Below are 17,902 nucleotides of genomic sequence, written 5' to 3' on the forward strand. Positions count from 1 at the left end.
AGGTCACGGGGTCAACAAAAATCGGTTGAAATTGTCCTCACGGGATCAATAAAATCCATAAAGCATCCCATGAGAATCTGGCCAGTAGCTGTGAGAAAACCTTGTACAAGATTAATTATTTTCTACACTTCAACCTTGCAAAACATATCTATGTAATATTTGTTTCATTTTTTGAAATATAAAAAATGTCACAGGTGGCATCAGAGTAGGGGGCGTCACTTGTTTACACAACATGTGTGCAAAAAACACAGGGTTTAAATTCACTTTTGGGTTTCCCATTTGTCTCTTGTAAGGGGTATATCTCCCCTCACGTACCCTTACTTATTAAATTAAATGACATCATGTGCGTATATCTATCTGTATGTACAATATAAAACAAGACTGATTACAGAATGTACAGTACATTGTCCCATGGCATGGGATTGCTTTCTCACCATGGATAATCCGCTCTGCTTGGTGCTCTCTATAGGCTGCATCTGTTATTACTAGGGCAAGTTTTGTGAAGTTGTATCTCTCAGTATTTTGCTACCGTTGACCCTCAAAGCTGGATGTGAACAGAGACTTAACCACTGGTGTGCTGAAGATAAGGACGAAGAAAGAAAGAGGGATTGCAAAGGCACACTAGATAGGCTACTTGCCCCCCTTTTTTTCAGATACTTTCAATCAAACTGCACTGGGTCTGTCTGAGAATACGACAAAAGGGGAATTGGCTGATAGCACAGCTCGACCAATAACCAAGCAGGTCCTGGTGATTCAGCGAGACAGCAATCGAGTGCCACTCCATTGTTAAGGATCCAGGGAGAGTACTGACAATGATACCATACACACCCTATACAATTGAAGTCTCCAGAATCATACTCTCCGCTCCCTTCATTCAGACATAGTAATTGTGAAATTGAACGTCAAGGTCAATGCTTTGTGCCTCAGCTCCAATGTTGATTCAGTACCTTATCGGGAGCTGGAATGAACGGGATCCACCGTCTTTGTACATCACACATTCATGGTGAAAGAATTTGGTTTCAGTTCAGAAATGTAGCAGGTAAACAAAAGAGTAAAAAAAGCAAGAATAATAACCCATCCTAAGGATTGGTGGCACTTCTTAATATGGATGAATGGACATATAGCTGTCTGTCACCCTTTACAACCTGTTCAGAGAGAAGAAACGGAAGGAGAACTGAAACAAAAGAAAAGAAAAACAAGTCCAGCTGGTCTAATAGATGCTTATCCCCTATATTTAAAGTAGTGACTCGCTATAGGCCTAATACATACTATTTAATTATTCAAGAAAGATATTCAGTACCAGAAAAGGATGTCTGTGGATGTAGACAGGATGTGGGAGGGGGAGGGTGTTTGCTCCATTGATTTGACTCGGCTGTCAATGCTACATCCTTGTACCTGAAGTTTCCCCTGCTGATTGGTAAAGCAGATGAGCTGTTTGTGAGCCAGCTGAGTCAGTCTCTGGGCCGCTGTAGTTTCTCACGGCTTCGTTATGAGAGCACAAAAAGACCGAGAGCACTGAGGCAGATGATGCACACGCCTGCACACTGTGTCTGTCCACATGGATGGGCACAATCGGCCCAGCCCATGGGAGGCAAAGGGGTTTGTGGTTTCAGAGCAGGTGCTGGAGGCAGCAAGTCGGAGGTGCAGGGTGACATGAATCAGAGAATCACCCCGTGCCCCCCCCCCCCCCCCCCCCCCCCCCCCCCACCCTCCTCCCAGAGGAAAAAAAAATCAGTAGCTGTCTTGCACTCTCGCACTTTTCTTCCTCCTCGTTTTTTCTCCCTGCTTGTATCCATCTTGTATTTGTCCACAACCAAAGCTCAACATCATCCAGCCTTTACTGTCTCCCTTTTTCCCCTCTTATTCTCCACTGCATGCCTAACCCTTTGATTTGATAAATAAATAAAAGCTTTACTACTGTAGGGGGCTCCTTCCACCTTGCTGCACACGGCGCTTCCCTGTGCTTCCAAAGCCAAAAGACGGAACTCAGAAAACAAGTTCTGCCTTCAGCCATGAGACACGGACAGCGTTGCATCTCGGGTCTTGTTTTTTCTTTTGTTTTGTTGTTTTATGTAATTCAGTAGGGGGCAAGCATGTCTTATTTTCCCTTTTTAAGTATGCATTCATTAAAAGTACTTTTGGACTTATAGTATTGATTCTTTTAATTACATCCTTTTAACTAGTTGCATTTCTTTGTTTATGGAAGAGTCTTAGTCTTTGGGAGGGGGCTCGGGGGCTTGGGCTGGGATGGGAGTCTCACATGGCTGCAGGAAGTGGCTGGCTTTCAGTCCTACACAGTCTGAAAGGCCTTGGTCTGGGCGGGGACCATGAGGGTTGGGGGTGTGGGCCCAGACATGTTCCTGGAGTTGAATTTGGGAGTGGTAGGGGGCTCAGGGGTCTTGGGCACCACTGAAGTGTAGGATGGAGGGGACTGGGGGAAGCCTGGAGGCTGTCCATTTTCCTTGAGAGCTGTTACAGCAGGTGGGCGGGGGCGGTGACCACGCTGGGCGCTGTTGTGCACCATGGACTGGGTGGAGGAGGCGCCAGAGCGGGAGCTGCCAGAGCGGGATGAGGACAGGGAGTTGGGCTTCACTAGCTTGGCCTTGGGAGCCTCTGCATCCTCCCTGTGGTCAGAAACACACACAGACACACAAACAATGACAAAGGTCTATTTATCTTATATCAACTCTACTTCTGAAATGAGAGAAGAGAAACACACACAGACACCACACTATTTTAAGACCCTATTCACACGGGACTGGTATTATGTGAGGACCTCATGTAATTCATGAGATCCCCCCCAAGCCCCTTAGTTTTGTGAAGCACATTTGCATGGAATAATGAAATCTGCTGAAATCACTGGTTCCCCAGATACAACTGTTGAAGGAACAAGAAAAAAAGTTGTTGCTGAAAACACAATGAAAACTTTCCTTTATAATTCCACTTTCATGACAGAGGGAGACTAAAAAATGTACAAGATAGCAGAGAAGAATAGAAACCACGTGGCAAAACCACTTAAAAACATTAATCACCAAAACTAAGGTAATTTATACTGTGATTGTTACTTGGATGAAACTGCAGAGGATCCTTGCAGTTATAATGAATCACTGTCACCAGGTCACCAGGGTGTGTGGGTTGCAGGGCTAAGTCAGCACGTAGTATTATCCCACTGATATAAGACTTATATTCTCCACAGAAAGCTGGAAATAGAAACCTCTCATCTGTGCACCGTTGGCTACACGGTACCTTCCCAGACACACCAGAGATGGTTCTATAACTCTTGGAAGATTTATTTTTTTTTGTTTTTGAACAGCAGTGAGGTTGGTTCTAAATTCATATACCTGAGAGATGTGCGTCACCAACACTGCTGGGGTCTGGTTCAGCACATTAGTGGAAAAGCTCAGAGTCTTAACATGGTATAAAAACAGAAAACACCTCATCACATCTACATTATTTACCTGAAGATGTCCCTCATCCATTTTGCATTATGCACTGTTACATCAGTAAATATGCACCCACACCTACTCCGGTCTGTCACAAAAAGCGTTGTTGCTTTTACAAGTGTCATTAGCAGTCCTCAGGGTCCGCCGCTGCACGCAGGCTTTAGAGTGAGGAATAAACACTAGTGGCATCCCTCAGCTCTGATGCAACACACACACACATACACAGGGAGTGTGTGAGAAGAAGGCTCTTAAAAGATAATTGATGAACACTTGACCTTGTAGTTGTTTTTATTTTTAGACACACACATAGGCAGGCAGGCAGGTGGACAGCAAACACATCCAAGCATACAGGGGCTGTTGCTGTGTCAGTTAGCATTTCGCTTGCACACTGTAGCTGTGGTGCCCCAGGTGCACCACCCCCGGCCCCAGGTGGCCGAAGTGGGCTGTAATTGCATTGCTGCAAGATATCTTTATTCTGTTTCAATAAACTCAAAATAACTCTGTCTCCCTCACCTGAGATGTGTACCTTGTTTTGTTTTTTTTGCATTAGGTGTTGCATTAGCTAATTCATGGTTGTTGTAAATGTTCAGGTTGTGAGGTGATCAGAAAAATCTAACAGGCTTTAAGCATGATTAAGCCAGACAGGTGCTTTCTGTAAAGCCACCCACACATGATCAGCTGTGAAACCGCTCTGCGCCGGCTGTACCATTGTTCTTCTATGCAAAGAGCGTTGGCGCCCGACTAGGCGAAAGTGCTACCCTTGGTGTGGTGCACAGCTGCACTTCAATTATTTCAACTTTGACTGCTGATAGAAGAAAAACTCATCCTCTTTCCCAAACTCTAGACTATAACACACCATAAACAAGACATCACAATCTCGACATAAACTTCTTTGACATTCAGCTCTCACAAAATGGTCTGTGAGTGCAACTGTTGCTGTTCCTAGATGATGTATACCTGTGCTGCGCTTTGCATCTTCAAAAGTTTACACTATGTTCTCTGACCTACGTTGAGGTGAGTGAGGAGCACATTTCCTATCATGTGAAGGCAGCTTGAGGTCGCAACAGGTTTGATCTCATTTAAAAAGTGGCAATTAAAGCAAAACTAAAAGAGCAACAGCCCCACAGAGATACAGGAACACATGGAGAAAGAAACGCAGGACTATCTGCACTCGTAATCCCATACATTCACACGATTCTAGCCTTTTGGTTTGCATTTTAACTTGTATAATAGAACAAAAAATCAAAAAAGTAAACCAGTCATAGAAGAAAAAGAGGACTATTAAACCTGATCTCGTTTGGAGTCTCCTCCTCCTCATACTTCTTCTTCTCTTTCTTCCGGAAGACGAGCCAGATGATTAATATGACAATGAGGACGCCGAGGGATATCCCCACCACCGCACCTGCTACCATACCTACATCCCTCACATCTGTGAATGGAGAAGAGGAAGTGATAAGTGATGACAGACAGAGTCACTCACGAGCACATATTATTCATCATTCACAAATACTTCTGGTCCATGCTCATTTACTGGAAATACCTCCACACTCCGTACGTCTGTGCCACAGTGCCCAAATTCAATTTAACACCAGGGCTATCAAACTGTTTCTGCTGAGCTACTTATATGTGTCATTTTCTCCACACATGACCCCAACCGTCCTGGGTCTCTCAAGAAATGCATTTGTGTGACAGTGAAACATAACTGTGGGAGCATAGGTGGTGACCAGTAGCCACCAGTTTAAGTTTAGTGCAGTCCCTACAGGATTGAAGCGCTGGGGGGAGTGAGGGCGTGGGGAGGTAGATGGAAAGGCAGAGGGGGGGAAAAATATATTTCCAGCTGCAGTTTGAAACAATAACCATCAATCAGTGTGGCAGTTTGGTGTGAGGTGAACGCTGTGAGGTCGACTCTCCCTCCCCTCCCAAAACTCACGCTGCATTGTGACCTCAATGGTGCAGTTTTCCTCTCCCACATCATTGCTTGCTGTGCACCTGTAGACCCCTGTGCTGTCCATGGTGAGATTCCTCAGGGTCACGAGCTCTGGGTTCTTGAGATCTGGGGGATTGAAATAAATATTTGTGTTCAAGTGTTTGCTGTACATTGTTTTGCATTCTGGCAGGTTTATCCTCAAAGTAAATTGACCTTTCTTTAAGCCCCGCCCCTTTGCGATGGTTCGACAAGCTGTCAGAGTAAGCATGGAGCCCACACTGTAACTAAGTGCACTCCCTGAAGGAATATTATCATATTTTTAGAAAAATGAAAGAGTGATTCCAGAGAGAAGCAGACAGAGGGGTCTACAGTCTGTGTTTGACTGTAGACCCCTCTGTCTACAGTCAATCACTGCTGATCGCCACACAAGACAATGAATATAAAGGGAAACTTTGCTGATATTGAACCAGCTGTGTGGCATCGCAGTGTGTGCAGATGAACTGTGTTTGGGTTCGTCCCTGTGCCGCTGCCAGCACCTGGACCTCTGGCACCAGATGAGCAAGTACCTCTGGGGGAAGTCAGACAACGCTCATCTGTGCACAATGCAATGACATAGAGCTGGTTGAATATCAGCAAAGTTTCCCTGCTTCCCTTCACTGGTTCCTGTACAGCAGGGTTGGTCATTTTTCCACTGTTACAATCATTAAAAAGCAAAAGCAGCATGTGTATACACTCAGTAGGCTATATCTTCAGTAGCTAGCTAGCTAACCCTACACTTTTCAGGGTTTGATTTTGGTTTTGGAACAGGGAAGAAACGTAAATCTTTTTCCAACCTCTCCAGGTAACGAGTATCATTAATACACGACGTGCCCCAGGCACAACATTTAGCTCCAAATCCACAATACCAGCCTGAAAATGAAGGAAATCTGAAACAACTGCATTAAGAGTCAATGGAGCACAGCTGTGTTGTTGTCAGACCCTGGTCTAAGCCGGCCAAATGCTACATTATGATTGGCCATTCTGCGATGGGTCAATTGCATTTGCAGGATTTGAGAAACAACTGAAATGTCTTTTATACCTGAAGAGAGAGAGACAGAGAGAGAAAGAGAGAGACATTGATGGAGTGTTTATTTAACAACGAGGCCCATCCCACTGAGAAGGACTTGAAGAGAGTAGCAGGAGCATGTCTGAGAGAGCGATGGAGCCCCACAGCCCCATGGGATATTCAGTCATCCCCACCAATGACAACCATGTGATATTACCTTTCACCAGACCCATAAATAATGGCTGCTGACGCTGTGTGTTATCGTCCAATGAAAACTAATTAGACTGAACAGGTGTTGTTTGGTGGAGGTCATTAATTTGAGGGTTTGCGTCTGGGCACGTGCCATCACGGATGCCAGTTAAACACTGGAGGGAAAACTGAGACAGAAAGGTTGGCACCCCGGGGGTGTTTATGCCGGTTTGGAGAATACACAGTAGGGAGAATTGCCCTACCATTAGCTTTTCTGTTATAAACTGTCTCTGTTACTATTTAGAGGCGGATATGCCTGGTTATGATCCAAGAGGAATGCCAGAATCCACACCATGTGAATGAAGTGTGCCTCAGGGCTACTACACAGCCAATGTTTTTTTTGCTACAGAATGTAGTGGGAGCTGCCAGACCAGTTCTGTGTGTTACATTTGATTTTCTACACTTTACACACAATCCAAGAAAACACTCTGTTCACACTGACTTCATGCATGCAGGTATAATTCACTTGAGCCAGGCTGACATTTCAATGTCACAGACATCTTCATCAGATGACAGCATAAGCCTGCATCCTTGTGTTTATATAACTCATCCCAACAGAGTACAACTAGAAATCACAGGGCTGTGTTCTGTTTGATTTCCTGGGAAAAAAAAAACAACAGGTAGTATGCATAATGTGGTCTTTAGCTGTACATGGTGGTGCTGGCCCTTGTGTGAAGATAAGAGAGGCATGCAGAATCAGTGGCCTAATTTGGAAAATCTGAGTCCATCTAAGTGGCCTTTAGTAAAGCATTGTAACTGTTAATGAATCTGAGAGAGCCACCAGGAGAATGTAGTTTTACTGGGCAGATTTAGGTGTCAGTGTTTCCAAATGTATGAATGTGAAGCTGGGAGGAGGCAAAGGAAAGGCGGTGCACTCAGCAAAACACTTCCTTGGATAAATGCAGCCTATAAAAATCACTAATATGAAAATGAATCTTCATAGCATTTATGTGCAGAGGGCTTGAATGATGAATCAGCATGTCAGCGTAGTGCCAATTATTTTCCTTACCTATCAGTGCCAGGTTTGGCAATTTGCCCAGACTCTTGCCTTTGTCCAGCACTCGCTCCCACTTGTAGTTGATGGGGTCAGAGCCATCGCTGGACTTGCAGCTAAGCTTGACATCACTGCCCTCCAGGAGTTTGCCATCCATCCAACACCTCGGCTTGGAAGGTTTGACTGTGAGAAGACATGGGAATAAAAGACATTTTCATACAACTGTGCAACAAACAATGAAACTTTTGTTTTTTATCTCTTTCTCTTCAACCATTTAGGGTCTCCAACAGGGGCTCCGTGACCCCTAGCGGGACTTCAGGGTTATTTTCACACATTCACAAACTGGTGGCTGAGGCTATGGTACAAACTGCTTCTCTGTTAAACACACATAAACAAGTGACACAGCCATCACAAGCAATCTGGGGTTCAGTATCTTGTCCAGCGATTCCTCGGCCTGCAGACTGGAGGAGCCAGGGATCAGAGCACCGATCTTCCAATCTAAGCCACAGCCACCCCTCGAGTGTACAGATAGTCTTGTGAGCCACAGTGGATTGTTTTGTGACTAGGGATGCTGTGATTCAACTTTTTCACTTTCGATCTGATACTGATACCACAGTCCTAGTATCGATCCCTATACCAATCCGATACCAGTGCATATTTCTATCTCTCTGTTCTGACCAATAGGTTCACTTTTTTTAGTACTTATTTTTTAATGTGGAATAATAGAAAAGGCTTGATCAAGTGCTATATACTCAAAATGAGAATAACATACTTCCCGAGATGAATAGTCCACAACAGTAGATTATTATGACAAAACTTGAGCCATTTCTTAGATATTTCAATTTTTACACATTTATATGTTTAATACATGTTTTGCATTCGGCCGTTCCATCTTTTTCGCTTTTCAGAAGGAAGTACTGCCACACCGCTGACATTTTTTTCAACTATCCACACTGTTTTTCACCCGGTTATTGTTATCACATCACCTCCCCCTCCCGCTCTCCTCTCTTCTTCGTGTGTTACAATGAAGTGCTGGATGGAAAAGCTGGAGCAGATTTGTGGAATGGAGTGCTAGTAACGCAGTGCTAGTATCGCACTTTTCCCCTGCAGTGCGATCCGATCCGATCCACGTTTTTTGGCTGGATCGCAGCATATTTTCGATCTGCGATCCGGATCGCAGCGTCCCTATTTGTGACTTTTTGAGTGAGACTATGACATACCGTCCACCTCAGAGACCACTGGTTAAAGTGCGGAGGGTGAGGCTAATGCACCGAGCCACACTACTGCAACTTGCTGACTTAGCGTCTACAGCACAAATGAGAGAAGACTTGAAAATATTAAGAGAAGTACCTCAAGTGCAACTCGGATTTATACAATATATATAGTAGGGCAGTGGTTCCCAACTGGGTGGTCCAAAAGTGGGTCGCGGGGCCATTCTGAATGGACCACAAGTGACTCGCAAACAAGCCAAATTTGTAAAAAACACATTTTACTTTTAAGTACAGTGAATTTCCGGCACAGAGATTTTATCGTGAAGTGCCGTTTCCTGCTGTGCAGTGAGTGATTAATGGACAGCTACTTGACAGAGACAGCAAACTAGCTCGAAGACATGGCCAAATGTGGACCTTGAACTAATGACTAAGGAGAAATCTGGGTTCTGTGGCTGGACTAGTTGGGAGCCACTGTAGTAGGGGATCCCTGCTCTGTCTTTCTTTGAGCTAAGGGGTACCTGGCCTGGATAACACTGAAGACCCCTGATGAACTGCAGATGATGCCTTCACCTATTGTCATATAACACCAGAGCAAAGTAGGAGAACAATCAAACAAAGGTACGGACAGTAAATATAACATGTAACATGCATAGTTTGAAATAAAGTTAAAATAAAATAACAGAAATATTCATCAAAATGTACTTGTTAATTATTTAATCAGTGGATATGAAGCCATCTTTTAATTAGCCAAAGATACAAGACCAATGACAGACCCATAGCAACATCACATAAGCTTGTGTCGTTTTTCCACTGAGAATGAATGAGAGCCTTATAGACACTGACTGAGTCTGTGAGACTGTGGCCTGGGAATATGGACACATCTCCTAATTTTGAACTATTATTGCTATTATAAACTAAAGCTTAAAATCTCAAACAAATACTCCACTACTTCATGAAATTCATCTTTCGTCTATTATTAATGGATGGATTAGTGAAGATATGATTCTCTTAGTGTCTTAAATGAGCTGAATTATACTTTGCAGTGGATTTTCTCTTTAAATAGAAATTTTACTGAAGCACGAGTTATTCCACGACATAAAGCCAAGTGAAACCATCCAACACCAGTGTGTAACACCTCAGAATAAAACACCACATAAAATGAAGAGCAAAGGCATTAAAGTGGATGATAAGAACGGCTTGTTAAATTGCACAAAGTTAAAATGTTTAATATACATTATAAACTTCTATTTATCCACCACTGGTGTAATTTACATTTCCTAACAAGGGTCACAGTCATTTGTCCGAGCTGGTGACACAAACAGAAAAAAAAGATCCCATAGGGAATGGATCAATGTGACCCCAAAGCTGGTTGTGGACGCTTGTGGTAATATGTTCTCCACAGGTCAAAGTCAGAGTAGCTGCAGGCACAGTACAGTATAGCTGCTGCCTGCTGAGCCCTGTACAGCTGCTCTGCAACGCTATAAAGGCAGAAAATAGCACACTGTTCTCTCACTCTCCCAAGTAATGTATTTTTAGATTAGTGCTGGGCTAAATATACACATCTATTTTGTGTTTTTGTTAGGCTGTCATATTAGCGATGTCGACTTTTGTGCATTTGGCTGTTGCTGCTTGTCAGCATAGTTGCTGTATGTGTAACTCTGTAATGCTGAAATGAGAGTTGGTGGTAGCTGGCACATAAAGGAAGACAGATTATGTGCCTTTGTGTGTCCAACCCTCCATTACTCCATCCAGGCCTCATCCGTGTGAGCATCTAGCAGCTCGGTCAGGGTCAGTTAGGCCTAAATGCAGCAGTAGCAGTTTGAGCCACACAAATACAAACACACCTATATCTGGCCACAAACAAAAATACAAACACTAAGTCAAAAATCTGCACTTGCAAATCCACACTCTCTACTACAAGAAGCAGTGCAGGCACCCAGGCGTTACCGTGCAAGCTTGCACATAAACACAAACACAACCACTGGAGGCACACATAAACCCTGGCACGCACACAAATGCATACACTCACACACCGTCTCATGCCAAGCCAGCTACCAGCTCGGCTGCCAAGCTATTATCTTAGCGTGGGGAGCGAGAGAAAAATGCAAATGTTCGTCTCTCTCAAAATCGAAAGTGTCACCGCAAAGCTGAGGGCAATTTGTAAAAATCGAGGCACTAACTCACTGAAATGTCTTTATGGAAGAGAGAGGAGAGTGAGAGCGAGAGGATTAACAGACTGTTCCATTAGAAAACCAATAACCGCGGGTTGAACTAATCTCCCATGATGTTTTAATAAATCGCCTGCTTTTCTGACATTGAGAACGCTCTTGCTCCTCCCGCTGGACTTTGCGGCTGGCTTTTGTGGTACAGCCGCTCCCCCTTTTGCTGTCTGTCCTTCAGAGTTGTTTAGCTATTTGAGATATGCCAGCAGAGACACGTATTACCACTGAGCTAGCTGTAAAGCTAAGCCATTTAGAACCATCTGCATATTGGGCAAATGAGGAAAACAAAAAGAAGGGGATAAATATACAATGACGCCTTTGCTCTCGCTTATGAGGCCAAAACTGGCTTTTCTATAGTTTCAAGAGCTAAGACATGATTTGTACTTTTCCTAAGTAGCTTATCAGTTGTTAGACTGATGACAGATGACTTTTTTCAATGTCATTTTCACTGACTAAATTTCATTACAGAATGTACCTCGAACCAAGAGCGGGGTCTGCTTTCTCATTGATCTCATAGAGGACACAAATATGAAGTATTTAACTTGATGCATGTCCTTGTATCTCAGACCCTAATCAATCACTCTCCTCAAGACCCAGTCGCATGTTCCTGGTCTCACCTCATCAACAAAGCAATCCGAACGAACCCAAACAGCACGAGCAAAATCAAATCTCGCTGTCTGAAGCAAATTGAATCACGAGGACGGTCAGCATGACGGAGGAAATGTGCCAGGCTAATGATCTAGTGATTAGGTCTGTGTGTGTGTATACGTGTGCGAGAGTATGTATGTACAAATGGGATTGGCTCTCTTCATAACCCGTGTGTCTGTTACAATGTGTCTGACAACACTCACCCAGCACAATGAGGTTGACCTGGCTCCAGTGGTACTTCCCCCCAGTCTTGACTTTACAGTAGTATTCCCCGGAGTCGGTCAGCAGCAGGTCACTGATCAGCAGGGAGGCGTCTCCACCCAGGTACTCGCCAGCGAAGGACAGACGGCTGGCCTCACTGCCCGTCGCCTCATTGGTGTACACCTGTCCCCCAAAGAAGGTAATGATCTAGATATTGAAGAGAAGAAAAACAGATTTATTTTGACACTGAGTATTCTCACTAAATCCTGATTTACCAAACTCTCTTGTGTAACACGCTCCTAATGTCTCCGTCTGCTTGACTGAGAGCGATAAAATCACAGTCGTCCCACTGCCGCTTAACGCAGCATTTTCTTCCTTTTAGACAAATTTTTCAAATTCCTCTTGGACCTGATATAAACTAACATTTTAATTGTTGGTGATGTCAGTATTCATCTAAATACCACGCTCTCACATCACTTACCAGCACATTTGGGTAACTTACTGTGGTTTCTACGTCCCAGCAGTAATACCCTCGACATATTTGACTGGTACTCTGCCATTAACATTTAAAATTACATAACTCTAATGATGGTGTGCGTACAGCTCCAACATATCGACACTCAGTGGGTGAAGAGTGCTGAGAAAAACAGAATACCAGCACTCACGGGTAACATTGTTAACAATCACTTTTTAATTAACACTCGGGAAATAATATTTTTACAAATGAACGCATTTGCTGGAATGCAAGTATCCTGCCAGTGTTCATTTAGCTGATTATCTGTGAGCGCTGTTATCTCCTTGTGCTCTTTCCACAAGCGGAGCTGTGAAATTGACCAAATAAAAATCTATTCTGGTGCTGAGATAAAAGATTGAAATGCCCACAGTGGTGCTGATGTGATGTTAGCAGTCTGGTTAAAATAAAATGCTAGAGAGCTAAACAAATGTCTCACACCAGACGTAGTCCAAAGTACATAGTGACCTAAACTATGTATTCAGAGAACAAGTGTGTTATGTAGCAGGAAATCTAACAAACAGAACACATCTCAGTGAAAATGACAAAATCAGAACGTGTGTTTTGACAGATTTTCATCAGATTTGGATCTTATATAGTGCCACAATATTGCCATTTTTTAAAGCATATAAACTGCAGCATTACAAAAGGAAAAACAAACAAATAAAAACACATACCTATGTATACATACGCACAAGTACACACATATACAGATACCGACATACATATAGAACCTTCAAAGGAACAGGCAGCTGCAGAAGATAAATGTGACTTACTTTACTTGGAGTTATCAATAAAGTGGGGGTTTAGAGTCTAGCTTTTATATATTCCAGAAATGGATTCCAGATTTTTGTACATTTATTACAAGAGCCATTTAATGTGATTCTTAGTTTCTCAAGTTTGAGAAGTTGCATCACTTCCCTCAACCACTGAGTCCAGCTCGGTGGATGGAAGAGGGATTGACCTCCAAGCTAATAAAGTGACACATTATGTTATTTTGAGTTTTGATCCAGAAAGATTTTTATTTTTCTCTTCTGCTATGCCAAAAAAAGCTGTGGTAAATTTTTATTTTAAGAATATCTGATAGTGTTGTGAGGATCCTCAATATTGACATTTTTAAGCACTTTACAGTTTTCTGAACAGTGAGGTTACACAAACCAGTAGAGGCATTAATTAGTTTAATTAGTTCAGCCACTCTCCCTGCAAATTATTTCAGTCTCCACCAAATGAACAATTATTTTGTTTTATAATGAGATACTGTTTTTGCAGCTTTACAGCATTTACTGGAACAACCCTTTAGTTTATTTAATTTGATATGTTACATCACAGTAGCATTAGAATTGTACATATATCCACAGGAATGTGTTTAGTACCACAACTAAATAACTCTTGCCATACCTCTTGAGTGCATTAAGCTATTGTCAGCGTAGAGTGCTTACCCCATAAAAAATGAGCGTGTACACATAAGTATGTTGGAAAGCTGGGCAGTGTCATGATGACACAGGCGCCTCTGGATCTCTTACAGGGTGTCTACAGATACTGACACATTAGTGTGACACTCTTTCCAAGTAAACACAATGAAGCTCAGCATAAGTTCAATCAGGAAGACTTTCTCCGTGCTCATCCTTTCACATTTCTCTCCATCTTACTCTCACTACTCCCTCTAATCAGCTGACTATGGGTGTTCACTCCTCTAGTTATCCAATCACACTTTGCCACGATCTCTCAGCCAATCAGGATGCCACTGCAAAATTTTAAATCTGCTCTCTCTTCTGCTGCTGTCCACCATCATTTTAGGCAGAATCTTCGCACCCTCCTCCACCCTGTTCACCTCCAGCCATCGTATCCAGAGTCCAGGACAAGCTCTCAAAGACTCATTCCTCTACTCATCCAGATCATTGGCACTTGTCCATCTTCACCACCTCTGCCACCTCTAGGGGGGGGAATTCCCTATTCGACTATGGATTATCACCCTCCTCAAATCAAACCATCTCTACGGGGTCTAATCACCAAAGACTTTCCACATTCTTATTCATTTGTTCACATGTTTATAAATAAATATTCTTTTACCATAAAAACGAATCTCTCCTGACTGAACTGATGTCAGTTTAAAATGAACAGTAAGGAAAAATGACAACAGCTGGTTGAGTTTAAGTTTAACGTGTTTAATGTAAAAAGAAAACAAAATCTCATCGCTGTCAAAAATGAAATTTATTATTAGAATTATTCGGTCTGTCCAATGATTGTAAACAGTCACTGGGTCTGACAGGCTGGAGAAATTTTTGCGATATTGTGACCAAAAATATTTAGACCCATCACATCTAAATTTAAGATGATTTAAGAGTTATTAAGGCCCTATATTAAGATACCTTAATTTGAGGATGTGTAGACACCCTGTCTTAACTTAATACTCACCATAAGTAGCTACTGAGTGTTGCAGTCAGTGTTGTATTGAAGTCAGCAGCAATGCATTAGTCATTTTCATAAATATATTAAACACACCTGGTGATAGTGATAACATGAACAAAGGGGATGTTCTTTGATGTACATTAATACAATAAATCGATGTGTTTTTGTGGGTGAATAGCAGGACTGTTAATATGTGTGCATCTTATACATATAGGGTACATGAAAACATACATATGTGTGTATGTATGTATATTTGAATTCATATGCATATATATAATCATGTTGGTAAGTCTTTTCTATGTTATTTTGCTTTCTGTATGATTTGCTTTTTACAGAATGTTTGTATTTGTCTTTATCACAAAATAATTAAAATATAAAACACAAAAGAAACAAAGATCAGGTGAAGTATATCTTTATCATAACATTAAAAGTAGGCTGGTACAGAAAAAGATGTTTGTGTTAGCGACTGAAACAATCTCCTCTTCATTTCTCCTTTTATTTTTAGCACAAGGTTCACTGATGTTTGCAAAGACCGGGTCTTCAAAGGAAAAATCTGATGGTTTGAAACGTCACCGTAGACATCTAACATCTGTAAACCTGAACTGGAGAGCTTTCATTTTCTCCTCTCTGCCTGTTTATGTCTTTGTATGGCTTATTTCTATATCCTCTTCGTGTTCTCTGTGCCTCTCTCTCTCTCTCTCCATCCACATACACAAACACAAACAAACACAGCTGTCACAGTGGCCTATTACTCAGGGCAAGTGAGAGCCTGCAGATGGGGACTGCTAAATGCCGGTGCCACAGCGCATCAGAGCCCAAGAAACAGGGGCACCTGCTGTGATCACAGGTGACGACTGGCCATTTACAGGCACACGCGAAACATGCACTGACCTACACACACAACGTTGCGTCCAAGCAATGTAGAGTCGAAACACGTTATGAATGCAAACAGATATACATTACTGCGCCACAGCTACAGGCGCAGAGCGACACGGCCCTGGCACCTAAACAAAGTGGGACATATTTTAAAAAGCTGCCGCCTATGGGCACACTTCTGCTGCCTTCATGAACTCTGGACATTTATTACTCACATACACATGAGTGTAGCCTACGCCACAAGTGTATGTGTATTTATGCTTCTGGTTATGTCTGGGTGTACTCTGAACACATGCTTATGACACCGACAGAGGGAGAGATAGTGGAAGTGCCGGTGAGTGTGATGAATTTAAAAAGAATTTAGTAAAATGGCCACGGGCTGTTAGCATAGTTTGCAATTAAAATGAGGTGGTTTGTTTATTCAGTAAAAAATTGAAAATACTGTATGCAGACATGGAGTGCCTCTACCTTCCCTGGCTTTTTTGAACGGATAACGAGTCATTAGATGAAACACTCGGAGGAGTTATTTTTACTTACTACAGTAAAAATGTTTTGTTGACTTGCAGGGTTATTTTAAGATGTACAATAAAAATATTAAAAATATTAATATTAAGAGTAGCAGAACCTGAGCTCTGCCTGTGCTGTATGTGTAAGGAACAAAAAAACATGATTCCCATTTATATGCCTTGTTTTTATATCATATAAAACACTTTGTTAAGATGCAATAAAAATGATAGCTATCCACCTGTTCTTTGATCAAGGAGGGATTGTTAAAGATTACTATGACCAGATTACACACGAAATGGTATTGGTACCATTCAGACATTCACGGCATATAGGCTTTGTTTAAGAAGTACATCTATCAACGGTTAACCATTAATTGATTAACTGCTGAGTATAGCCTACTTTTGATCAGTTATGCATGTCGGCCTGTAGGTTCGTTTGCGTACACGCCACACTCCGCAAACAGCTTATGACAGACAAGCTGCCGCCTGTGTTAGACCAGCAGCGCCATGATGCATGCTTTGGGTTGATGACTACCACAAACCAGCATATCTGAGCCACCTGCCCATTACCCTCCCTATAGCCACAGTAAAAAACAAAGCCTCTGATTGGAACACACTTCTGACTGGTTTGATAAAAGCATCATGGATGCCAATGGGGACAAACAAAACAATGGATGTGTTGCGAATCGCACTTTTTCTTTTTACTTCTAGTAGGTACTGCAGCTGCCCTTGAAAGTATGTACTGTTGCATGCAGTATACACCAGTGGCGGCTGCTGGTCTTTCAAACAGGGGAAGCTCACTTTAAGTCTACATCATAAAATTTGGTTTTAAATTGGTTTCCCTGAAGATAAACAAACACCATTCACCAACTTCGCCAGAGACGGAGATCAACCCTTGGAGCTCTGCTGTTGTTACTTTGCAATGTATGTAGTTTAACTTCAAAGTTCTTACTGCACAGATTGTAGATTCTAACATATTATATTTACGACAGTGAAATTACATCTGCAGTTCTCTGTCATTGTTATTCCCATAGTTATGTCTTTTTGTTGTTTGTGATATTTATGATTATTTTGTTTACCTTAACAATCAATAATCCTATTCTTACTATCAGACTGGTCATCAGTTCCTTGACTGTGCTGTCATCCCTCATTGGGACTTCTGACAATCAGCTGTCAAATAGCTGTCTTCTGTTTGCGGCTCAGTCGATGTGACGTCTCGTCCGCTGCGCAGAGGATTGTGGGTCAGAATAGCCAGAATAGCATGCTGGCTTGCATACTGCAAAACAGGACCAAATGTAGTAGAACATCCTGATATTTTGGCATACTGCATTTGACATACTATGTATTGGGACATACTAAATCTTTTTCTGTAAGTATTGGAAGGCACAGCATATCTCAGCCGCCCATCACTCTCCCAATAGCCACAGACAGACCCAGTCCAAAACAAAGCCTCTGACTGGTCGAAAGTCTGATTGGTTTGACAAAAGCATCATGTATGCCTAGTTGGGACTACTAACAAAACAGTACCTGTTTTCAACATGGAAAAATGGATAAATAAGCACAGAAGACATTCAGTGTCGGACACTGCAGTTCAAAGCTGGATTCCAGTGCTTCTAAAAGGCATACGATTGCACCAGAGCCCAGAGCTAATGACAGCATT

General features: G+C 42.4%; 1 protein-coding gene across 1 annotated transcript in view; it reads right to left on the minus strand.

The window, feature by feature from the left end:
• Nucleotides 1-2,144: 2,144 nt before the first annotated feature.
• The window catches only part of clmpb (CXADR like membrane protein b), a 73,133-nt gene continuing 57,375 nt past the window's right edge, over nt 2,145-17,902 (minus strand). Inside the window, exons 3-7 of the mRNA XM_033631610.2 lie at nt 11,943-12,147; nt 7,674-7,841; nt 5,374-5,496; nt 4,731-4,872; nt 2,145-2,624 (exon numbers count right to left, since the gene is read on the minus strand). Coding sequence (XP_033487501.1) covers nt 2,291-2,624; nt 4,731-4,872; nt 5,374-5,496; nt 7,674-7,841; nt 11,943-12,147 — 972 coding nt within the window. The 3' untranslated portion in view covers nt 2,145-2,290. The remainder of the gene's footprint in view (nt 2,625-4,730; nt 4,873-5,373; nt 5,497-7,673; nt 7,842-11,942; nt 12,148-17,902) is intronic.

Source organism: Epinephelus lanceolatus, chromosome 4 (assembly GCF_041903045.1).
Source record: "Epinephelus lanceolatus isolate andai-2023 chromosome 4, ASM4190304v1, whole genome shotgun sequence".
Taxonomy (NCBI): domain Eukaryota; kingdom Metazoa; phylum Chordata; class Actinopteri; order Perciformes; family Serranidae; genus Epinephelus; species Epinephelus lanceolatus.